Source organism: Bos grunniens, chromosome 16 (assembly GCF_055505025.1).
Source record: "Bos grunniens cultivar Pamir isolate PY7600 chromosome 16, Bosgru_T2T1.0, whole genome shotgun sequence".
NCBI lineage: Eukaryota > Metazoa > Chordata > Mammalia > Artiodactyla > Bovidae > Bos > Bos grunniens.
Window position 1 is genome coordinate 15,394,984 of NC_141180.1, and position 21,938 is coordinate 15,416,921.

The window sequence follows — 21,938 nt, forward strand, 5'->3', positions numbered from 1 at the left end:
CATCTTCGATTCTACAGCAGCTCTGAGGTTAAACTCTCTACTACAGGAATGGTTTATACATAGAACCCAGAATCACAGCTCATAATTACACACAAGTCAGTCTCTTCACCAGATGGAAAGCAAACACCTTTTGATCTGCGACACACTGATTCATAACGGAGTTCTGACATAATATTAAGAAAAGGAGCCCTTGAAATAAACTTAGAAATGCAGACTTATCGTGATCTTTCTCACCAACTAGTTCTGGGGCCAAGGAACTCAGGCCATTTCACAAACCCAAACATTTTCTGAGTATAAATGATTTTGCCATAGATGTAGAGGTCTACAGATAAGCATCTTTAAAAATCAGCTGATTTAAAATCCACACGCTGCTCTTTCTCAGACATTTCCTCAAAATGTCATATTGAATAGTTCCGGTCAACAGAGGCAGAGTCTTAAAATTGTACAGGAATATGTGAAGTGCAGTGCATGCTGATGGCTCACCCATGGCGGGGGGGTGGTGAAGTACTATGAGCTGTTTTCAAAGAGGAGAAGGGAGATGAGAAAGGAAGCAGACAGGGTTGTGTTGGAGTTAATCTGTGCTTGGTTTCCTAATTTTCTTTTAAGTCAGAGATACACATGAATAAGACGAGATGCTGATGAGACTCATGGGTGCTCATGGGTGTCATCGGGCCCTGGATCTGAGCAAAGCATACCAGTGAAATGCACAGGTTCTTTGCCTGGGGACCAAGGGCAGGCTCCAGAGAGATATAAACTCTAAAGTTTTACTTCAGAATGTTGTGTATATGATAGCATGTGCCTTTTTATAGGGAGTGTTTTTATAACTTTAACAAAATTCCCAAAAGATGCCCATGATGCAACACTTAAGATGCCTTGCTTGAGGAAAACTAACTAGATGCAAATAGCTCTGTGCCGAGACATTCTTTATTTAATATTCAGAGTTCTCTTTCAGAAGGCAAAAGATTTCCCAGTCATTGGCTGCTGTTCTTAAATCTTCCTAAAACAAAACATAAATCCCTGTGTTTGCCTGGAAAAGATACTCTTAAGGCAGATACTTTAAAAATGTATTTACTTTTTCTTCTTCTTACAAGTAAATTTAAATATTTTATTTTAGAAAGCATATATTAAAATCTGATGCGATCTGTCATTGGTATCATATTCAAAAACTCCTCCACAGGGCCACGTTTTAATAATCTAGATCTCTTCTTTCTCCTCTGATTATACGGAAAGACAAGTTTAAAATCATTATCTTCCTCTGCAGTGAACCGTCATTTTCTTTAAGATGCAATACTAGGCAAATGTCATCACTTTACATAAGATTCAGGAGCCTGTGAATTGTCAGGCACAACTACAGATTGTCACAGAATAACAGGTAAGTACTTGAGTAAAAAATAATGAGGTAAAGATAAATGAGGTGCTCTCATTGTTTCACAGGATTTTCACTTTCCAAAAGGAAAAGGAAATGTAGATCAGAGGTTATAATGCTCTTGTGAACTCTCATTGCTCTCCTGATAAAAATTGCTCCCATGGTCATCTTCAGATGCAGCTCAGTGTCTTCGCTTTCCTCATGCCGGCAGAGTGAGACGGTGTCAAGGGGCCAAAGAATCCCAACTGCCTGGTTCATGGACCTCAAGTTTCAGCACTTGACTCCTGAAACATCTGCATTCAATAAAGGAACACCTGACTCTCGGTGATAGTGGAGGTGGGGGTGCTGGGTGAAGGACTCCTCCATGCTTAAAATAATTACCTTTTCAAAGACATTTGCTTTTAGAACTGAGCTCCTCAAGGCAAGGGACTGTTTCCTACTTATTTTGTATCCCCCATTTCCTGTTTTTCTATCCTGAGTCATCGCATAATGCCTGGTACTCATAAGTGCTAAATAATTAATTCATTTTTGCTTCTTGCTTTTCTTTGCCACAGATAACTTCTTACAATACTGCTTGCCCAGTTGTGGTGCAGAAGTAAACTGCAGCTTGGCACCATGATTATTTCTGAAGTTGTGTGTGTGTGTGTGTGTGTGTGTGTGTACATGTGCGCGTGCTCAGTTGTGTCCGACTCTTTGCGACCCCATGTAGCCTGCCAGGGTCCTCATCCACGGTATTTTCCAGGCAAGAATACTGGAGTGGGTTGCCATTTCCTCCTCCAGGGGATCTGCCTGATCCATGTCTCTTGTGTCTCCTGCATTGGCAGGTGGATTCTTTACCACTATGCCACTCGGGAAGTAGAGTCGTCCATATGAAATTTCACAATAAATATCATCTTTGTTTCCTTATATCAATGGTACTTTTGCATATACCTTGAGGAGACAGAGCAGAGATTTCTTTTGGTATGGAGAGGAGAGCTGAAAGGTATCATGCCCTGGAGACATTCAATAAATACAAAGGATGAATCAAGGAAGGGCAGGTTTAAATCACTACAGATTCACTCAGCTTTGCTTCTTAACAATTTAAGGAAGAAAAAAAGGAATCCAGAGAAAAATTAAATCTCAAAAATCAAGCCCTTTCAGAATGAGTCCAATTTTCAGCATGAAGCTCTGAGTTTAATTTTTTAAGTCAACCCCATAAAACAAACAAAGATAGTGCTAGTGGAGATGATGGAATTCCAGCTGAACTATTTAAAATCCTAAAAGATGATGCGGTTAAAGTGCTGCACTCAATATGTCAGCAAATTTGGAAAACTCGGCAGGAACCATGGACTGGAAAAGGTCAGTTTTCATTCCAATCTCAAAGAAGGGCAATGCCAAAGAATGTTTACACTACTGGACAATTGCACTCATTTCCCATGCTAGTAAGGTTATGCTCAAAATCCTTCAAGCTAGGCTTCAATAGTATGTGAACTGAGAACTCCCAGATGTGCAAGCTGGATTTAGAAAAGGCAAAGGAACCAAAGATCAAATTGCCAACATTTATTGGATCATAGAGAAAGCAAGGGAATTCCAGAAAAACATTCACTTCTGCTTCATTGACTGCACTAAAATCTTTGACTAGGTAGATCACAACAAACTGTGGAAAATTCTTAAAGTGATGGGAATACTAGACCACCTTACCTGTTTCCTGAGAAACCTGTATGTGTGTCAAGAAGCAACAGTTAGAACTGGACATGGAACAACTGGCTGGTTCAAAACTGGGAAAGGAGTACCTCAAGGTGGTATATTGTCACCCTGCTTATTTAACTTCTATGCAGAATACATCATGTGAAATGCTGGGCTGGATGAATCACAAGCTGGAACCAAGATTGCCGGGAGAAATATCAACAACCTCAGATATGCAGATGACACCACTCTAACGGCAGAAAGTGAAGAGGAACTGAAGAGCATCTTGATGAAGGTGAAAGAGGCGAGTGAAAAACCTGGCTAGAAAATCAATATTCAAAAAACTAAGATCATGGCATCTGGTCCCATCACTTCTGGGCAAATAAATTTGGAAAAAGTGGAAGCAATGACAAGTTTTATTTTCTTGGGTTCCAAAATCACTGCGGATGGTGACTACAGACTTGAAATTAAAAGACGCTTGCTCCTTGGAAGAAAAGCCATGGCAAACCTAGATTATGTATTAAAAAGCAGAGACATTACTTTGCTGACAAAGGTCCATCTAGTCAAAGCTATGGTTTTTCCAGTAGTCATGTATGGATGTGAAAGTTGTACCATAAAGAAGACTGAACACGGAAGAAGTGATGCTTTTGAACTGTGGTGTTGGAGAAGAGTCTTTAGAGTCCCTTGGACTGCAAGGAGATCAAACCAGTCAATCCTAAAGGAAATCAACCCTGAATATTTATTAGAAGGACCATGGCTACAGCTGAAGCTCCAATACTTAGGCCATCTGATGAGGTGAGCTGATTTACTGGAAAAGAGCCTGATGCTGGGAAAGAGTCAAGGCAAAAGGCGAAGGGAGTGACAGAGGATGAGATGGTTGGATGGCATCACTGACTCAATGGACATGAGTCTGAGCAAATGCCGGGAGATACTGAAGGACAGGGACGTGGAAGTTCCTGGGGTCGCAAAGAATTGAATACAACTTAGCGACTGAACAACAACAACATAAAACCTAAAGAATAGTTTTGAATTGCATTTATGATTGTCCACATGCTAATTGGAGCAAAGAAATACTCAGCAATGGTTAAAAAGTCAGCAAAATAGTTCACAAGAATGCAACTTCCAATTTTGGTTATGTAAACTATTGTGAAGATTATACTAGGCCAAACATATATATTATGACAAAATATTTTAATTTGAGGGAGGCTTAATATTTAGATGATACAAAGGATAGCATATTCACAAAATTCAGAAGGATGAACTTTAGGTAAGGGAGGAGAAACAGGAAAGTTTGGCTCAGAGTTGATAGAAAACTCCCTTAGAAACCTGTAACTGGGCAATAATCACAGATTATATAACCGCTCCTTTTTTGAATATGAATGTGTTCAATATATAGTGGGAACACTGTTTATGCTGAATCTAATTCTCCTTTGTCCAAGGAAAGTTACACCAAACAAATGATCAAGTTATAAACTTCGCTTTTGTTGCACTAAACACATGACTGTCTACACCTTAGATGCAAAGTAAGACAGGAAATTGAATTCCAGATGAGAACAATGAATTTCAGTTTTGAGTAACAAGAGGTAGAATTTCAATTATGGAGACACACTGGAAAGAGATTAGATAATTTTAAACACTTTTTCAGGGTTTATAAATGTTGCTTAAAAAGATAACTTACAATTTAGGTTTCAATTTTTGCAGATTACCTCTAACTAATAAGCATATATTTTTATTGCCAAAATGTTAGTGCAGGAGAAATAATCCAAACAGAGAAAAAAAAATCTTCACCATTAGAGTGGGAACAAAATGTTTCTTTTTAGGTTTCTCTTTACTGAAAACAAAATGCTATCAGCAAGTTAGTCAGCTTTTGAATCAATATGTGAAAATTGCTAATTATTCTTAGATGATGTTTTCAATCTAAAAAGTCATGCATAAGCTAAAATTTCACTAAAAGTAAAAAAGAAAAATATGTACTCAAATGAGTATGTGAGCACAGCCGATGAACACTATAGATTAAATTATTATTTTAATTCATTACCCATTTCTATTTTTTACATTGGTAATATATGCTGGTCTTTTAATGGTGCATTAGAAAATTTTATAATGATTCTTTTGGGGCAGGGGTCTACCTCAGAGTGGAGTCTGCTACTGAAATAAACATCAATTTAAGACTTTCTTCATTATCTTCCACTGACTGATAAATACATAACCTAGGAATTCATGAAGAAATACTCAAGGACCACAAACCATAAAAAAGAAATAAAAATTAAAATGGAAAACATTTCAAAAGTAAACTTGGTCTGTGATGCCTTAACCATAGTTGGGATATGTTCTGAATTTAGAATTTAACTCTTCTTTAGAATAAGGCTTTCAAATTACAGTTCTCAGATGTATGACTTTAGCATTTAAAATTCACTCCCTGCAGTGATAAATTGAAATTCTATGAGCATGCAAACCTTTAATGATTACCATATTCTACTCTTCATTCAGTTGATTTGCATATGGCACTCTGAGAGCATAAATATGGGTTAAATTTCCACATGGATCAACTTTGAATCTTCCCGTCATTATAAAATCCACACCCGTATGGAGAAGTGACTTGGAGGTTCTGCTTTGGAGTCAGACAGACATGGGCTGGAATTCTAACTCTACCGCTATTAGCTTTGCAAACCTGGCTAAGTTATACTCAGGCATTCTAAGCCTCAGTTTCTTTGTAAAATACACGTATTACTTGTCTCATGGCCAGCTCCCTCAAGCAGGTATCGACTGCAACATGTTTGTGACGTCTGTAAAGAAGTCAGAGAAGCCCTGGGCATGTAGTAAGCAGGCACTAAGGACCTCCTTGCCTGCAGCCTGAGAACAGAGCAGGGCATCAGGGGTGGACAACACACAATGATGGCAACACTTTTTAGGCAAAGGCTCTCACCAGTCTCACTCTGAGTTTCCACCCTTCAGTGAAAGATCAGCCATAGCCCAGGATCCTGGGAAGCTCAGTCATACATTAACCCTTCTCACAGTCACCTTCTGAGTTGTGTGTGTGGGGTGACTGCTGTTAATTCTAACCATCCCCTTGCAAGAATAGCTTTGTACCACAGACACCAGAATGTTGTTACTCTTAACTCATGAGGCAACAGTCCCCTTGAAATATGCAGTTACTTTACTTCTTACCTTTTCAATTTTTTCATCCAGCATTCTGAAGAATTCTTGTTGGCTTTCAGAGATGTGCATGCTGAAAAACAAAGAGCAGTTAAGTGCATATTTTCAATGTTTCCCAGTTCCCTCAAGTCAAAAATGCCGAGCGTCTAAACTTTGGGGCAGTCATTTATTTTTTGCAGACTTTTCCACTGAAGTGCTCTGAAGTCATACTAAGGCTAAATGTCATGAGAGTAATCCTACACATGTGTTTCATAATAGCCTATCAGTTTCCACAACTTAAGGAACACAATTTCCTTTCAGTGTACATATTATTTATGTTGGTGTTACTGGGAAGTGTGTGCCCTTTTTTTTTTTCCCTTGGATACACATCTGTAATTAAAACAAAAAGGACAGGTAAGCAGCACGTGGCATATTTCAATGCTGTGTGTAAGTATAACAAGAAAATATATCCTGGGATTTCATTGGCAGTCCAGTGGTTAAGAATCCACCTTCCAATGCAGGGGACGTGGGTTCGATTCCTGGTCGGGGAACTAAGATCCCATATGCCCTGGGGCAACTAAGTCTGTGCTCTACAAGGAAGAGCCCGCATGCCACAACTAAGACCCAGTGCAGCCAAAAATAAAATACATAAATATTTTTTAAAAGATTCATTAAAAAACATATCCTAATTATGATATTAAAATGTGTATTTTACAAAGGTGTGAGCATGGTATTCAGCTGACTGTATGGCTGTGCGCTGGCTGCAGACGAGCCAAGAACCTGACCTTGCCCCTAAACGTCTTTGATACTGGTGACAGCAAATGTGCCTTTTTGGAACTGAAATTCCACTGTAATGTGGAGTAAGTGAGGACGCATATCTGAGCAGCCCTCGGCCCTGATTCCCTGTTCTTTGCTATTTAACAGTATCCTCAGCGAGATGGGCATGGTTGGTGGGGGCAAAACTAAGAAGGTAAGGAGAGAAGAGAAGATCACGGATGGGAGGGGAAGGACTTGGGGGCAATGTGGTCTTAATGACAGTAGTTTTGACCTGGCAAAGAGCTGTGGGTGTTCCAAGGCGGTTCAGGCTGCTGGGGTAAGAGACACATGGTCCAGAATTTCTTTCACTTGACATTACTGCCTACTGGTTTAGTGGCTGGGGGTGGGGGGAGGAGAGGCTCTGGAAGAGCCTCTTCCACTCTCGTCTAGGTGTGGTGGGCAACCTTACCTGACATTCCCTGCAGGGGCCATGGAGAGGGGCACGAGTGACTGGAAACCCTTCAGGCCTCCCAGGACAGATAATAAGGCTTAAAGGAGGTTTCCCCTGTGTGTAAGACCTAGGTTTAAAATAATATCAGCTCTGATATAAAAGAAAAAGAATGAAAATATCTGATATCAGCATCAACTTTCACAGTTCTAAGGCACTTTCATGTATATAATTTTTGCCATCCTTTCCAGTAGTCAGGTATGGATGTGAGAGTTGTACCATAAAGAAGGCTGAATGGCGAAGAATTGATGCTTTTGAACTGTGGTGTTAGAGAAGATTACTGAGAGTCCCTTGGACTTCAAGGAGATCCAGCCAGTCCATCCTAAAGGAAATCAGTCCTCAATATTCATTGGAAGGGCTGAGGTTGAAGCTGAAGCTCCAATACTTTGGCCACCTGATGCGTGAGCCGACTCACTGGAAAAGACTCTGATGCTGGCAAAGATTGAAGGCAGGAAGGAGAAGAGGATAACAGAGGACAGGATGGTTGGATGGCATCACTGGTTCAATGGACATGAGTCTGAGCAAGCTCTGGGAGATGGTGAAGGACAGGGAAGCCTGGCGTGCTGCAGTCCATGCAGCTGCAGAGAGTTGGACACTACTGAACAGCAACAAATATGATCATTCAAATAAGGCAGACGTCCTGTTTCAGAAACAGGTCCTCTCTCACTGCATTTTACACAGGCAGGGCAGAATCTTGGATGATGACAGAGATTAAACAGTCTCCTCTCTTTTTCTGGGTGGACAGAAAAGCCATTTTGCAAAGTTGAGTTTTTCCAGATTTCTTACGGCTTTCCTTCTTTAAGTGCCAAAATGTCGTTCATTTGAGCCACTCTGGATGCAAGTCTTCTAAACCGTATACTCTTGAATAGCTGTATATCTCAAACATTACTTAGCTTTCACTTGACGACCAGCAGCCACTCTCCTCACCTTAAATCACAACGCTCTTCTGTAATACTGGGATAGCCCTGGAGCCTCTAAGATGGTTAGAGCTGGCTCTCTTTAAGCAAAAGGACCTTAAACTCCAGGCTTTCTTTGCCTGCTTTTGAGCTCTTCCTTTCATTTCTCCTTGTCAGAGAAGGTATCAGTCCTCTTTCCACTTTCTTCTTAGTTTCTGCTTTGATGCCATGCTTCAGAGCAGCACAGGCAACCTTGTTAGAGTTGTGTCTAAAGTTAGCATAACAGGCTCCAAAGGCGAGCCCGGGGGGATTCTTGTTAGTGGGAAACATGAATATTCTGGTACCCACCATGGCTGCTCAGACACTTTTGGGGGCATCCTTCCTATTCTTAGCCAAGTTTTCAGCAGATGAGTTTGTTGAATAGCTCTGGGTCCCAGACAGGAAAGGCATGAAGATATTTACATATATATCTTATTATATATATATAAGATATATATATAATATATATATATATATATTTATATATCTTAGACCCAGGTTCGATCCTTGGGTCAGGGAGATCCCCTGGAGAAGGGAATGGCTATTCACTCCAGTATTCTTGCCTGGAAGATCTCATCTGGTAGGCTACAACCCATGGGGTCACACAGAGTTGGACATGACTGAGCAAACAATACGTTTATGTATCTTAATATAAATGCCTGCCGGCCTGCTGAGTCACTTCAGTCGTGTCTGACTCTTTGTGACCCTACAGACTGATCCCACCATTATCCTCTGTCTATGGGCTTCTCCAGGCAAGAATACTGGAGTGGGTTGCCATTTCCTTCTCCAGGGGATCTTCCCCACCCAGGGGTGGAACCCGCATCTCTTATGTCTCCTGCATTGGTAGGTGGGTTCTTTATCATTAGCACCATTAGTTTCCCTAGGAAACTCCAAGATACTTCATAAAGATGGCACTTTTAGGGTTTTGTGTTCCCTGTAGAAATTTTTGGGTTAGAGTTTTTAGCATTTATCGCCTTGGATACAACAGGAGGGTAATGAATATTTAATTAGTTAATCAAGTGGTCTCTATTTAAATTCATGTGATTCGTGATCCTCATAGAGACAGCACCATTTGTTAGCATGGGTGAGGTGCAGGCCTCAGATTCCTCATTTTAAAACAGCGAACAGGTCTCTGAGGTCCTTTTGGCACTAACGTTCTGTGATTGCTACTAACTTCCTTAACTCCCTTACTGGAAACATCAAAGCATGGAAACGGGGATGTTTGGTTAGTACTCAGACATATGTGCATCGCATGGACAAGAGAAGAGTTCTCTAGTAAAAGCGACTCTGCAAATGTGTCTGCTATCCCTGTGAAGGAGGACACACAGGCTCAGGGGTCCTTATCACGTGCTTAAGATCAAAGGTGAAGGACCTCAGATTGTCTACACAACCTGAGCATGAAACCTCAGGGAAGTGGGGCAACTCTAACCCTCACAGCAGGACACACCGTTGCTAGTAGTTCATGACTTGCATTTCTTTAGTTGATTATTTTTTAAAAAATAGTAATATTAAGCACCCATGAAACCAAAACAAAGAAAGCAAAGCTAGGATCTTAACAACAACCTAGAGGTTAGTTACTTCCCACCCATGCCTGTGTTCCTCCACCTCAAACATCATGTCCCCACTTTCCTTTACTCCATCTCTCTATGTGCTTAAAAAGCAGATGATTAAAAAAAAAAAAGCAGATGATTTATTTTAGATTAAAAAAATTAATTTATCTATTTGGCTGTGTCAGGTCTCAATTGCAGCATTGTGGGCTGTGACATATAGGTTCTAGAGCCCGTGTGCTCAGTAGTCGAGGGACGCAGGATCTTAGTTCCCTGACTAGGGATCGAACCTGTCTCTCTTGCATTGGAAGGCAGATTCTTAACCCTTGGACCCCCAGAGAAGTCCCTATTTTGGTTGTTGTTAACTTTATAGTGTGTATCATGCTCCGTGTAATGTTTCAGGACTTACTCTTTGTTCTAGTTGCTAGAACTAGCTATGCTGCTAGGGGGCATCCAGGATTGTGTCTTGCTGCAGTGCATTCGTTTTAGCTGCTAATACTCCGCTGTGTGAATACAGTGCGGTTCCTTTACCCAATTTCCCGTCAAAGGGCATTTTTGGGGTTGTTTCTAATTGCTAAGGCGTTCTTACCAAGTGTCAGACACTCTGATAAGCACCAGGGATACATTATTTCACTTAAGCCCCAGTCCTATAAGATAGGATTTTTCACCTCTATTTTTCTTGGAGAAAACGCAAGTTCCAAGACGTTAGTTCACTGGACCAAGATTACAAAGGCAGTAAGAATGCTCTCTACGTGGCGCATCAAACGAAGGTGTGAGCACTACTCGGCTTCATTCTTAATAAATCTGCTGTTAGCAGGTATGGGATTGTCCCTCCACTCAAGGGGGAAACAAACTCATTTTATACAACTGCATGTGCTGTGCTTCATCGCTCAGTCGTGTCCAGCTCTTTGTGACCCTGTAGCCCACCAGGCTCCTTTGTCCGAAAGGATTCGCTAGGCAAGAACTGGAGTGGGTTGCTATACCTTTCTCCAGGGGACCTTCCCAACCCAGGGATCGAACCCAGGTCTCCCTCATTGCAGGCAGATTCTTTACGATCTGAGCCACCAGGGAAGCCCATACAACTGCATAATAAATAATAATTTCCTGAATCCTATGTATCAGTATGTAGGAAAAGTAAATCTTTCTCTCAGACCTTCAGAAAGATTTCTTAGTTGAATTCTGGAAACCCAATGATCTGATTCAGTTTTAAACACAGACACACAGGCATTATGCTATGTGAAAAATGGGATTCTCTTCATAATTTTAGTGTAAACACAAGAGCCAATTTAATCAACTTCTCTGGAAGCTTTAGCACATGCCAGACTGCAAAGCATGCTATTTCAGTGTGTAAAAATTAAGTAAATAAGTATTTGCTCTAAAGGAAAAAAGAAACTCTCCTTAGTTCTCTTAATAGAGTCTTTTCTTTAGAACTCAGAGATAAGAGAAGCATTTAAAAATAGTACACATATAACAGCTTGATGAAAAGATGATTCGATAGTATCTTCAGATATCTGTTATCCCCAGAGGCAGAAAAAATTAGTGTAGATAAAAGTGGTTACTAGTGAAGTTGATTAGGGAGGTTGTGATTATAGTATAACACTTACCTGAGGGTGAAAAAATTGGCTCTCCCATTATTGGGAAAAAAAAAATTGGCTGACATTGTAAATGATAAATGAATTTTAAAATGTCCAATTTTCATTGGAAGTAAGAAATTAAATCCCTGAGCTGATGGACCGCCCCCTGAAGAGACCTAACCACCATCTCACAGTGGCCATTGCTGCAGCAATTCTACAGACAGTCACCCAGGTTAAAGTGATGATGTTATTTTTGTCTCACCTTCCCAGGAAGACTCAAAGAACACAACTCTTTCCACTTACGATGTTAATTTACAAATATGTCCTCATTAAACTTATTGGGGGTGGGAGTGACTGTATCAGATTCACTCATGTGATCAGTACCCTTAGGGAATCTGTTCATAGTTAGGCAGAACAGCACAAAAGAGATTTGCAGCCTTTGGGATAATAGCCTTTTTGAAGAAAGGACAGGCAGTTTCAAAGTCACAGAAATAATAGACTCAGCTTCAGAATAATATAGAAAACTACTCATTATTTTCTAACATTTTAATTGTGAAATATTTAACACATGGAAAAGGAAACAATGCTATTTGTACATTTTTAAATAATAATAATTAAAGGAACATGCATGTAACCACAACTTGGATTAAGAGATAGAACCTTTGGTTCCATTGTCTTCTATCCAGGAGAAAGAAGCACTATCCTGAATTTAATGCCTTTTCATTTCCTTGTTTGTCTTTATTGTTTTATCATTTGTGTTTAATCGCTCACCGTGTCTGACTCTTTGCGACCTCATGGACTGTAGCCCACCAGGCTCCTCTGTCCATGGGGATTCTCCAGGCAAGAATACTGGAGTGGGTTGCCATGCCCTCCTCCAGGGGCTATTCCCAGCCCAGGGATTGAACTCATGTCTCCCGCATTGCAGGCAGATAATTCTTTACCAACTGAGCCACTCGTAAGAACGAGTGGCTCAGTTGACTGAGCAATATGTGTATATACATATGTTTAATATATGTATATACAAATATTTCTTCTGCCTGCTTTTGAATTTTTATATGTATGAAACTGTACATAAGCAGGTTCTACTACTTACTTTACTGGCACACTCTGACATTTCATGAGATCCCTCCATCTTGATCTATGTAGCTATAGGTCATTTATTTTCAGTGATATGTAGTATTTCCATCATAAGACTATACTACATTTCTGTTATTCATTTTATGTTTGATGGACATTTGGGTTTTATCACAAAGGTTTTTTTTTTTTTGGCCGTGCTGCATGGCATGTGGGATCTTAATTCCTCCACCAGGGATCAAACCTGTGTCTGCTGCAGTAGAAATGCAGTCCTAACCACTGGGACACCGGGAAGTCCCATCCTTTCAAGAACTTTAAGAGTTCATATAAACAGTGCTGCCATGGATATTTCAAAATATGCCTACAGGCACACCTCCATAAGAGTTTCTCTAGGGTATATACCTGAGAGTGGAGTTGCTAGGCAGCCACGTATGCCCTGGTACAATTTTACTAGATAATGCAAAGTGTTTTCCAAAGTAATTGTACCAGCTTATATTCCCACCACCAGGAGTTAAGCGTGCTGGTTGTCCCACAGCCTGGTAAACTTTTTCTGTCTACAGACTACTATATTTTTGCCAATCTTGTGTGACGTGGTAGTTTTCCCTGACACATCAGCTATTCATTTTCCTCTTCAGTCAAGTGGTCTTTTATGTCTTTAGCCTATTTTCCTGTAAGTTCTATCTTTTACTTATTGACTCACATAGTTAATTTATATATCCTGGAAATCTAACTGGGCTTCCCTGATAGCTCAGTTGGTAAAGAATCCGTCTATAATGCAGGAGACCCTGGTTTGATTCCTGGGTCAGGAAGATCTGCTGGAGAAGGGACATGCTATCCACTCCAGTATTCTTGGGCTTCCCTGGTGGCTCAGTCAGTAAAGAACTGGCCTGCAATGCAGGAGATCTGGGTTCAATCCCTGGGTTGGGAAGATCTCCTGGAGGAGGGCATGACAACCCACTCCAGTATTCCTGGGCTTCCCTTGCGGCTCAGCTGTTAAAGAATCCACTATTGCTAATTATATGTTTTATAAATATATTCCACCCTTTGTGGCCTTCTACTCTCCTACAGTATATTTTGAGAAATAGAAGTTCTTAATTTTATCATAGTCATAAAAATTAATCATTTTTCTTACAATTTGTATCCTTTGTGACTTATTTAAAGTTCTTCACTACCCCACGGTCATGAAGATACTCCCGTCATTGTCTCCTACCTGATGGGAAGTGTCAGCTCTGTCATATACTGTGGGTCTTCTTTGGCTCTCTATTATGTTCCATTAGACTAAATCATGTGTCTCAATTACTGAGGCCTTTTCTTAAGTCTTGGTTATCTAGCAGGCAAAATGGAGCTCACTCTAAAAACGTTTTTATCTCTCAAAACAAAATAGGCAAATAGGAACTGGAACTTACTTTGCTCTGGGTTGATGAACTAATCCTGGGATCTCTTTATTAGTTTTAAGTCTTACATTTGAACTGGCACTTTTTTCCTGAAACACATAAACACACATGGAAAAGACAAGGTAAGAATCAGCAATTAAACAGGAGCATGAATTTTCATTACCAAAATGTGAAATTTGTTTGGGAGCCTTTACGGCCGGTTATCTCATGCAGACAAAAGTCCTTAAAGATGTTACACAGAATAGGTAGAACCGCCAGATATTTTAACAGGGAACACTATCGTGAAAAGAAGAATGAACTTTTGTAACAGCTATAAAATGGCTCCTTTTAGAAAATTACATGTGAGTAGTATTTGATTTTTCGGTGGAGTTGCTAAAAATAGCAAGAGAATCAAAGATCAGAAGATCCTAGTATGAAAAAAAGCACCAGTAGTATAATCACAGTCACTGGTTGCTTGCTCAGGATAAGTAATTTTGTGCATTTTGTTTGTGAAAGACAATTGAAGTTACTGAGTTTGCACGAGGCCCTTGCAGCGACAGGGACATGACGAAAAATAGCTAATATTTTCCACGAATGATGAATATTGAGATTGAATTCAATTAAATTAATAAAACTCAACCTAGCCTGTATTCCGGAAGTACTTTGGCTTTTAGCCTGATCTGATCTCTTATTCCCCGTCAACCAGCCACATAGGAAAGGAATACCTTCAAATCTTAAAATACAAATATTATCAGCAAGCACACTATCTCAATAATACTACTGCTCTGCAGTGATGTGGATGGACATAGAGCCTGTTATACAGAGTGAAGTAAGCTACAAAGAGAAAAACAAATATTGTATACACTACCCTGTGTAAAACAGATAGTTAGTGGGAGGCTACTGTATAGCATAGCAAGCTCAGCTGGGGGCTCTGTGATGACCTAGATGAGTGAGATGGTGGGGGTGGGAGGGAGACTCAGGAGGGAGGGGAGATATATATATATATACATAAGGCTGATTCACATTGTTATATGGCAGAAACACAGCATTGTAAAGCAGTTATAGTCCAGTAAAAATTTTTTAAGGCTTTAAAATTTGCTCTCTAAATATACCCACCAAAATGAAATGTTAAACCCATTTAACAGGTGACTACATACACTCAAGTAACCTGAGGTGTGGCAATAATTATAGACCTGGGCTAGGGCAAGGAGTAAAAAGTTCTGTGGGCCAACCCACCATTCTCACCAGAGGCAGAGTGGTGTGGGAGGGCACACAGAACAGATGGTCCTCAAATGAGCTCTTTCAAGAGTTCCTACTTCCCCTAGGATAGCACAAGCCATGTAAGAAAAACTACATGTGAAATGTACAATCAGAGAAACTACAGTGACTTGCACGCTAGGCTGTTTGCTATTCACCATCAAACAGCAGAGTGTCTGTATAATGTCAGTCCTCCAAAATACAGGGTAATTCTGCCTGTGATCCTCCAGGAGAAGAAAAAATCATTACAATCCTTTTGCAGTCTAGCTACCTTCTCTACCTCACACTAAACTCAAAACCGTTTTCATGAACATTTGAAAAATATAAAATATATACTATTCCCTCTGCTGATACAGTCAGAGAACAACAGATGAACCATCTATTTTTTTACAGAGAAAGTGGGAGAGCAATTAGGAAACTTGAATGCACTACCTCCAGGAGGGCGGGACCCACAACTCTTCTTTACGGGCCTGGTTAGGAGCCTGGCACTTCATAGGAGGCATTCACCAAATATGGGTAGAACAAATGAATGATGTCAGCACATAATTAACTTTTTTAAATAGAGATAAAAATAGCTCAACTATAAGTCCCATGGATGGAGGAGCCTGGTAGGCTGTAGTCCATGGGGTCACTAGGGGTCGGACACAACTGAGCGACTTCTTTTTCACTTTTCACTTTCATGCATTGGAGAAGGCAATGGCAACCCACTCCAGTGTTCTTGCCTGGAGAATCCCAGGGACAGGGGGGCCTGGTGGGCTTCCGTCTATGGGGTCGCACAGAGTGGGACATGACTGAAGTGACTTAGCAGCAGCAGCAGCAGCAGCAGCAGCAGCAGCAGCAGTCTCTCTGAAGAACTGAAGATGTCGGTTCCCTCCAAATTAGTCATTTTCTCCCTAAACTTTCTGTCTGCTTGGATTAAGCACTGAAAATGGATTTTTTTCTGTTTGAAAAAAATATCTATTTGATATGGCAGACAGAACCTTATACTTTTTGTCTAGTCATATAATTTCCTAAACTCTTTTAACTTAAGTGATGCATCACAATTTTAAACACTGCTAAGGCAGGAAAGAGACTTCTAAGAATGACATATACTTGTATCCTATTTCTATTCAGTTTATTAGACTACCCTCCAAAATTATACGTCTTGCCAAATCTTCCTTAAAAATGTATCATGTGGTTGCTAGAAAGAAGGATCCCCATCAAATATAACAGAGACTTAATAGATGGGAAAGATACTTTAGGATATCAGGTAGACATGCCTTCCCAGGAAGTGAGAAGACCAAAGGTGAGGCAGAGGCATGGGCGAGGGGCAAAGCAGCTGGAGATCCCCAGTTACATATATATATATATATGTATATATATATATATATGTATATATATATATATTTACATAGAGATTTATATCTATTTTGTATTTATAATGTATTTGTTTTTTTACAAGTTACCACCCATCAAGAAATCAATAATAACAAATCATGGAGCATTTACTATAAGTCAGGTCCTAACTGGTTTGCATACATCAACCCATTTTGATGTTCACAAGTATACACATATTAACTCATTTGTATGCCCACACACCTCTCTGCAATGCGTACCATTATTATCCCCATTTTATAGATGAGGAAGCTGAGATACGGCGAGGTGAAGCACTTACGGGGATTCTATAACTAACAAGCAATAGCATTGGGATTTGACTCTATGCAGAATGGGCCCAGGGTTCATGCCATTAGTCACTAGGTCGGTAGCCCTCAAACTTTTTAGTATCGAGACCCCTTACCTATATTCTCCAAATTTTGATACATTTCATTATACAGTGTGAAAAAAAATCACATTTGTTTAAATCAGCATCAATCTCACAAGAAAAATCTTGACAAAAACTGTCAGGCTTATGGTGGTGGACATAAGTTCTCCAACCTTCTAGTTCTGGTTGAACATTTGAATTTGATAAGCAGCAACGATAACTCACAATTGTTTTCTTTGGAGTAACAGGCTCCCTTCATTTGTTTCTGAGAAAACATGTGACAGATACCCAAGTCTGAATATCCAGTATTCTTCAGTAGAGATGGTGACTCAAAAAAACAACAGCTCGTTCAGCTTGCAGCTCAATCAACTGCAGAAGTGCTTTTCCTGAGATAACCATCTTATTTATTCGAAAATAAAAAGATATGCATCTAAGGCATAAGAGTTAATAAAATTAATTTCTACTGAGTCATTTCTAAAAGAAATGAAGTATGGTCATTGGTAGAGATATGGATGGACCTAGAGTCTGTCATATAGAGGGAAGTCAGTCAGCAACAGAAAAACAAATATCACATTTTAACACATACATGTGGAATCTGAAAAAATAGTACAGATGAACCGATTTGCAGGGCAGGAATAGAGATGCAAATGCATAGAATGGCCATGTGGACGCAGGAGGGGAAGAGGGGTGGGATGAACTGGGTGATAAGGATTGACATACATTCTCTACCATGTGTAAAGCAGCCGGAAGCTGCTGTATCACACAGGGAGCTCAGCTCTGTGCTCTGTGATGACCTAAAAGGGTGGCAGGGAGGGTGGCGAGAGGGAGGTTCAAGAGAGAGGGGAGATATGTACACATATAGCTAGTTTACTTCATTGTACAGCAGTAACTAACACAGCAGTATAAAGTAATTATGCTCCAATAAAAAAAATAATAGCACTACTATGATGACTAATAAGATGTGCCTGGATTTGTGCTAAGGCACAAGCAGTTTTGCCCATCGCTGCTTTTGCCCCATCAGCGCAAATGTCAATAGAGTGAAAAAGGCAAATAGCTTCTTTATTATTAGGAAAACGACCTTGAAGACTCCCTGAGAATGTCTCAGGAACCTCCAGGGGTCTGCAGGCCATGCTTGAACTATAGGGTCTTTCTATTTCTTTTGTATAGCAAAGAATTGTCAATTATTTGATTATGGTATATACTTTAAGAAAAAATACTTACCTTCCTTACTGAGATAAAATCTATATTCAATAAAATTTCCCCATCATAAATGTATGATTAAATGATTTAGTCGGGGCTAAATCAGCCACCCTGGTGGCTCAGATGGTGAAGAATCTGCCTGCAATCAGGAGACCTGGGTTCCATCCCTGTGTCAGGAAGATTCCCTGGAGAATGGAATGGCTACCCACTCCAGGATTCTTGCCTGGAGAATTCCATGGACAGAGAAGTTTGACTGGCTACAGTCCATGGGGTTGCAAAGAGTCGGACCCAACTGAGTGATTAACATTTTCACTTTAATTAGTCAGTTTATAGAGGTGTGTAATTATCACCACAATTCAGTTTTAGAACAGTTCTATCAGCCCCCAAAGTTTCATCATACATTTATGCTCTCAGCAACCCCAGATCTACTTTCTGTCTCTACAAATTTGCTTTGTCTAGATTCATATAAAAGGAATCATATAATATATAAGTTTTTGCATCTGGCATTATCACTTAGCATAATGCTTGAGGTTCATTTATATTTTAGCATATTTCAGTATATCATTTACTTTAATTGCTAATACTCCAACATATGGATATACTGTGTTTTGTTTATGCATGCAAAATTAATGAACATATGGATTGGTTCCAGTTTGTGGTTATTATGAGTAATGCTGTTATGAACACTCATATACCAGTCTTTGTGTGGACATATATTTTCATTTCTCTTGGGTGGATTTCAAGGAGTGGAATTGCTAGATTATATGGTAAGTTTATATTTGACAATTTAAGATATTAGCAAACTGTTTTCCAAAATGACTGCACCGTTTTTACATTTCCACAGTACATGATGGTTCCAGTTTCTCCACCTCCCTACCAACACTTGGTATTCCTTTGGATTATAGTCATTCAAGTGGGTGTTTCATTGTGGGCTTTATTTATTTTACAAATGTGACTTATTTGGATTTGTTCTTTGTATCTATCAGAACACCTACACCTTGCAACATTTATGGGCTTACATGTTCGCTGTATTTGCACCAAAAGTCTGTTTTAGGGCTTCCCTGGTGGTCTAGGAGTGAAGAATCCGTCTGCCAGTGCAGGAAACACTGGTTCCACTCCTGGTCCGGGAGGATCTCATATGCTTCGGAGTAACGGGGCCTGTGCCACAACTACTGAGCCTGCTGCAACTGCTGAAGCCCATGTGCCTAGACCTCATTCTCCGCAACAAGAGAAACGACCGCAGTGAGAAGCCTGCGCGTCGCAGCTAGAGAGTAGCCCCTGCTTACCACGCCAGTGGACGGCAATGAAGACCCAGCACAGCCAAAAAATAAATAAATACATCTTTTAAAAAGTCCATTTTATATTTGCATTTAACTTCCACTTCGGGTTTGTTTGTTGGACAAGAGGTTTAAAGAGATCTGCCTTTGAAGAAAGAAACAAGCAAACAAAACCAAGAACGGCTGGAGGAAGGCTGAGGCTCAGAGTCTCAGGTGGAGCAGATCCGACAGGGAGGGCGGAGAGCCATGCCACCTCAGGGGCGCTCCAGGAACAGGAGCAGAGAGTTAAACTGGGAGATGACGGAAGAGGCAACTAAGATATTACTTCCCGTGGCAAGAAAAAAACCATTTTAATGGCATTTGACATTCATAAACTAAGTACCTAAAATAAACTGGGACCAAGTGGGATTAAGATGAAGCCATTAAAGGGGCCCTCAGCAGGCAAGTTGCTCAGTCGTATCCAACTGTTTGCGATGCCAGGGACTGTATAGCCCACCAGGCTCCTCCATCCATGGAATTTTCTAGGCAAGAGTACTGGAGTGGGTTGCCATTTCCTTCTCCAGGGGAATCTTCCCAACCCAGGGATCAAACCCGCATCTCCTGCATTGCAGGCAGATGCTTTACTGTCTGAGCCACCAGGGAATCCCTTTCTTTTCTTTCTTTCCTTTCAGCAGGCAGTTGGTAGAGCTGTGTTTTTATGATCTATCAATACTGGTATCAGAATCATTTGGGATGCTTGTTAAAATACAGATTTCCAGGCCCTATGCACTACCTCCTGAGTGTGCCTCTCTGGGATTGGATCCAGGAATTTGCATTTTAAACAAGAATCCTAGATGATCGTTAGCTCAAAAAAGTTGGAGGACTTGTATTCCAGAGAAAAGAAACTTCTGTGCTTAGAATTCCCCCTCTTGGCCTTCCATAGAGCAGTTTTCAAACTGGGCCTTGGGTTTCTGCAGGGTTGCCTCAGGGGTCAATAGCAAGGCCTCCCAGAGCAGCAATCCTTTGAACTCTACCATTTGGGGGCTTTCGATTAATGCTGCAAAAAAGCATCCATTTCTCAAAAATGCTTGCAAACTGACACCAGGTAGTGACAGGTTTATTTAAACAGCAAATCAAACAACTTCTCCTTTGCTTTGAATGATTTTACTTCTTTATGAACAGAACACACTTGTCAGTGTCTAGGTAAACTTACCATTCTCTTCTTAGCTTCTCTCACGTTGTGTGCAGGCATGCTCAGCTATGTCTGACTCTTTGTGATCCTATGGTCTATGGCCCTCCAGGCTCCTCTGTCCATGGAATTCTCCAGCAAGAACACTGGAGTGGGTTTGCCATTTCCTTCTCCAGGGGACCTTTCTGACCCAGGAATCGAACCCACGTGACCTGCATCTCCTGCATTAGCAGGCAGATTCTTTACCACTGTGCCACCTAGGAAGCCCTACTTGGAGACCGTCAAACCAAAATATGGACTGCAAGGAGATCCAACCAGTCCATCCTAAAGGAGATCAGTCCTGAGTGTTCATTGGAAGGACTGATGTTGAAGCTGAAACTCCAATACTTTGACCACCTGATGCGAAGAGTTGACTCATCTGAAAAGACCCTGATGCTGGGAAAGATCAAAGGCAGGAGGAGAAGGGGATGACAGAGGATGAGGTGTTTGGATGACATCACCAACTCAATGGACATGAGTTTGAGTGGACTCCGGGAGTTGGTGATGGACAGGGAGGCCTGGCGTGCTGTGGTCCATGGGGTCGCAAAGAGTTGGACACAACTGAGCGACTAAACTGAATTGAAACCGAAATATATTTATCCTGATGCTCCCAACCCCTGGCGGGTATCTCCCAAAAGGAAAGCCAGAATACCAAGAGAAACGGACAGCTTCTTTAAAAAATCCTCTCGACCTTTGGCTCCTTAATTCTAAAGAAAGCAGCACAATGCCTTTGGGCAGTGGAAGACAGCACCCTGCTTCCTGCTGGTAAAGGAAGGAGCTTCTTTGCTCCTGTTACTTCTTTGCCTGAGTCATCCCTGAGTCTGATTGCAGGGAAGTTTCAGAGTTGGTCTGGGTTGGAAGTGTGAGGAGGGATTTCATTTTCTTTTCTCTGGGCCCAACAGCAGGAAATTCTGTCTATAAAGAAATCCCAAGGGCCTGATAGATGGCCCTCCTGATAGATGGAGGAAGCTGAAGGGCTGGAGAAAAATACTGGAAGTTGGAGTACTAGCTTCTGGGACTGCTAATGAGGGGCTGCCACAGAGAAAAGATACAAAAGCAGTATATGTAAACTCTCAGCGGGTTTCTCTCTCTACACAGACGCAGTGTGTGTATACATTTCAACCACTGCTTTTCAGAAAGTACCTGAAAACTAGAAAAGGTAAACACTGGGTTAGCCAAAAAACGTGTTCGGGTTTGTCCATAGGATGGTGCAGAAATGTATGAATGAACTTTTTGGCCAACCCTATACGTTAACAAGAATTCAGAGGGTTCTTTTTGTGGGGGTGGGGGATACACCTACATTTTAAAAATGAGAACACGTTC

The 21,938-nt window shown here is 40.7% G+C and overlaps 1 protein-coding gene across 2 annotated transcripts in view; it reads right to left on the reverse strand.

Moving 5' to 3' along the window:
- C16H1orf21 (chromosome 16 C1orf21 homolog) overlaps nucleotides 1-21,938 on the reverse strand; it is a 242,536-nt gene that overhangs the window by 14,697 nt on the left and 205,901 nt on the right. For both annotated transcript variants that reach the window (XM_086343415.1, XM_086343416.1), the window contains 2 exons: nucleotides 13,967-14,043; nucleotides 6,200-6,260 (listed from right to left, as the gene is read on the reverse strand). In XM_086343415.1, the coding sequence (XP_086199541.1) occupies nucleotides 6,200-6,260; nucleotides 13,967-14,043 (138 nt within the window). The remainder of the gene's footprint in view (nucleotides 1-6,199; nucleotides 6,261-13,966; nucleotides 14,044-21,938) is intronic.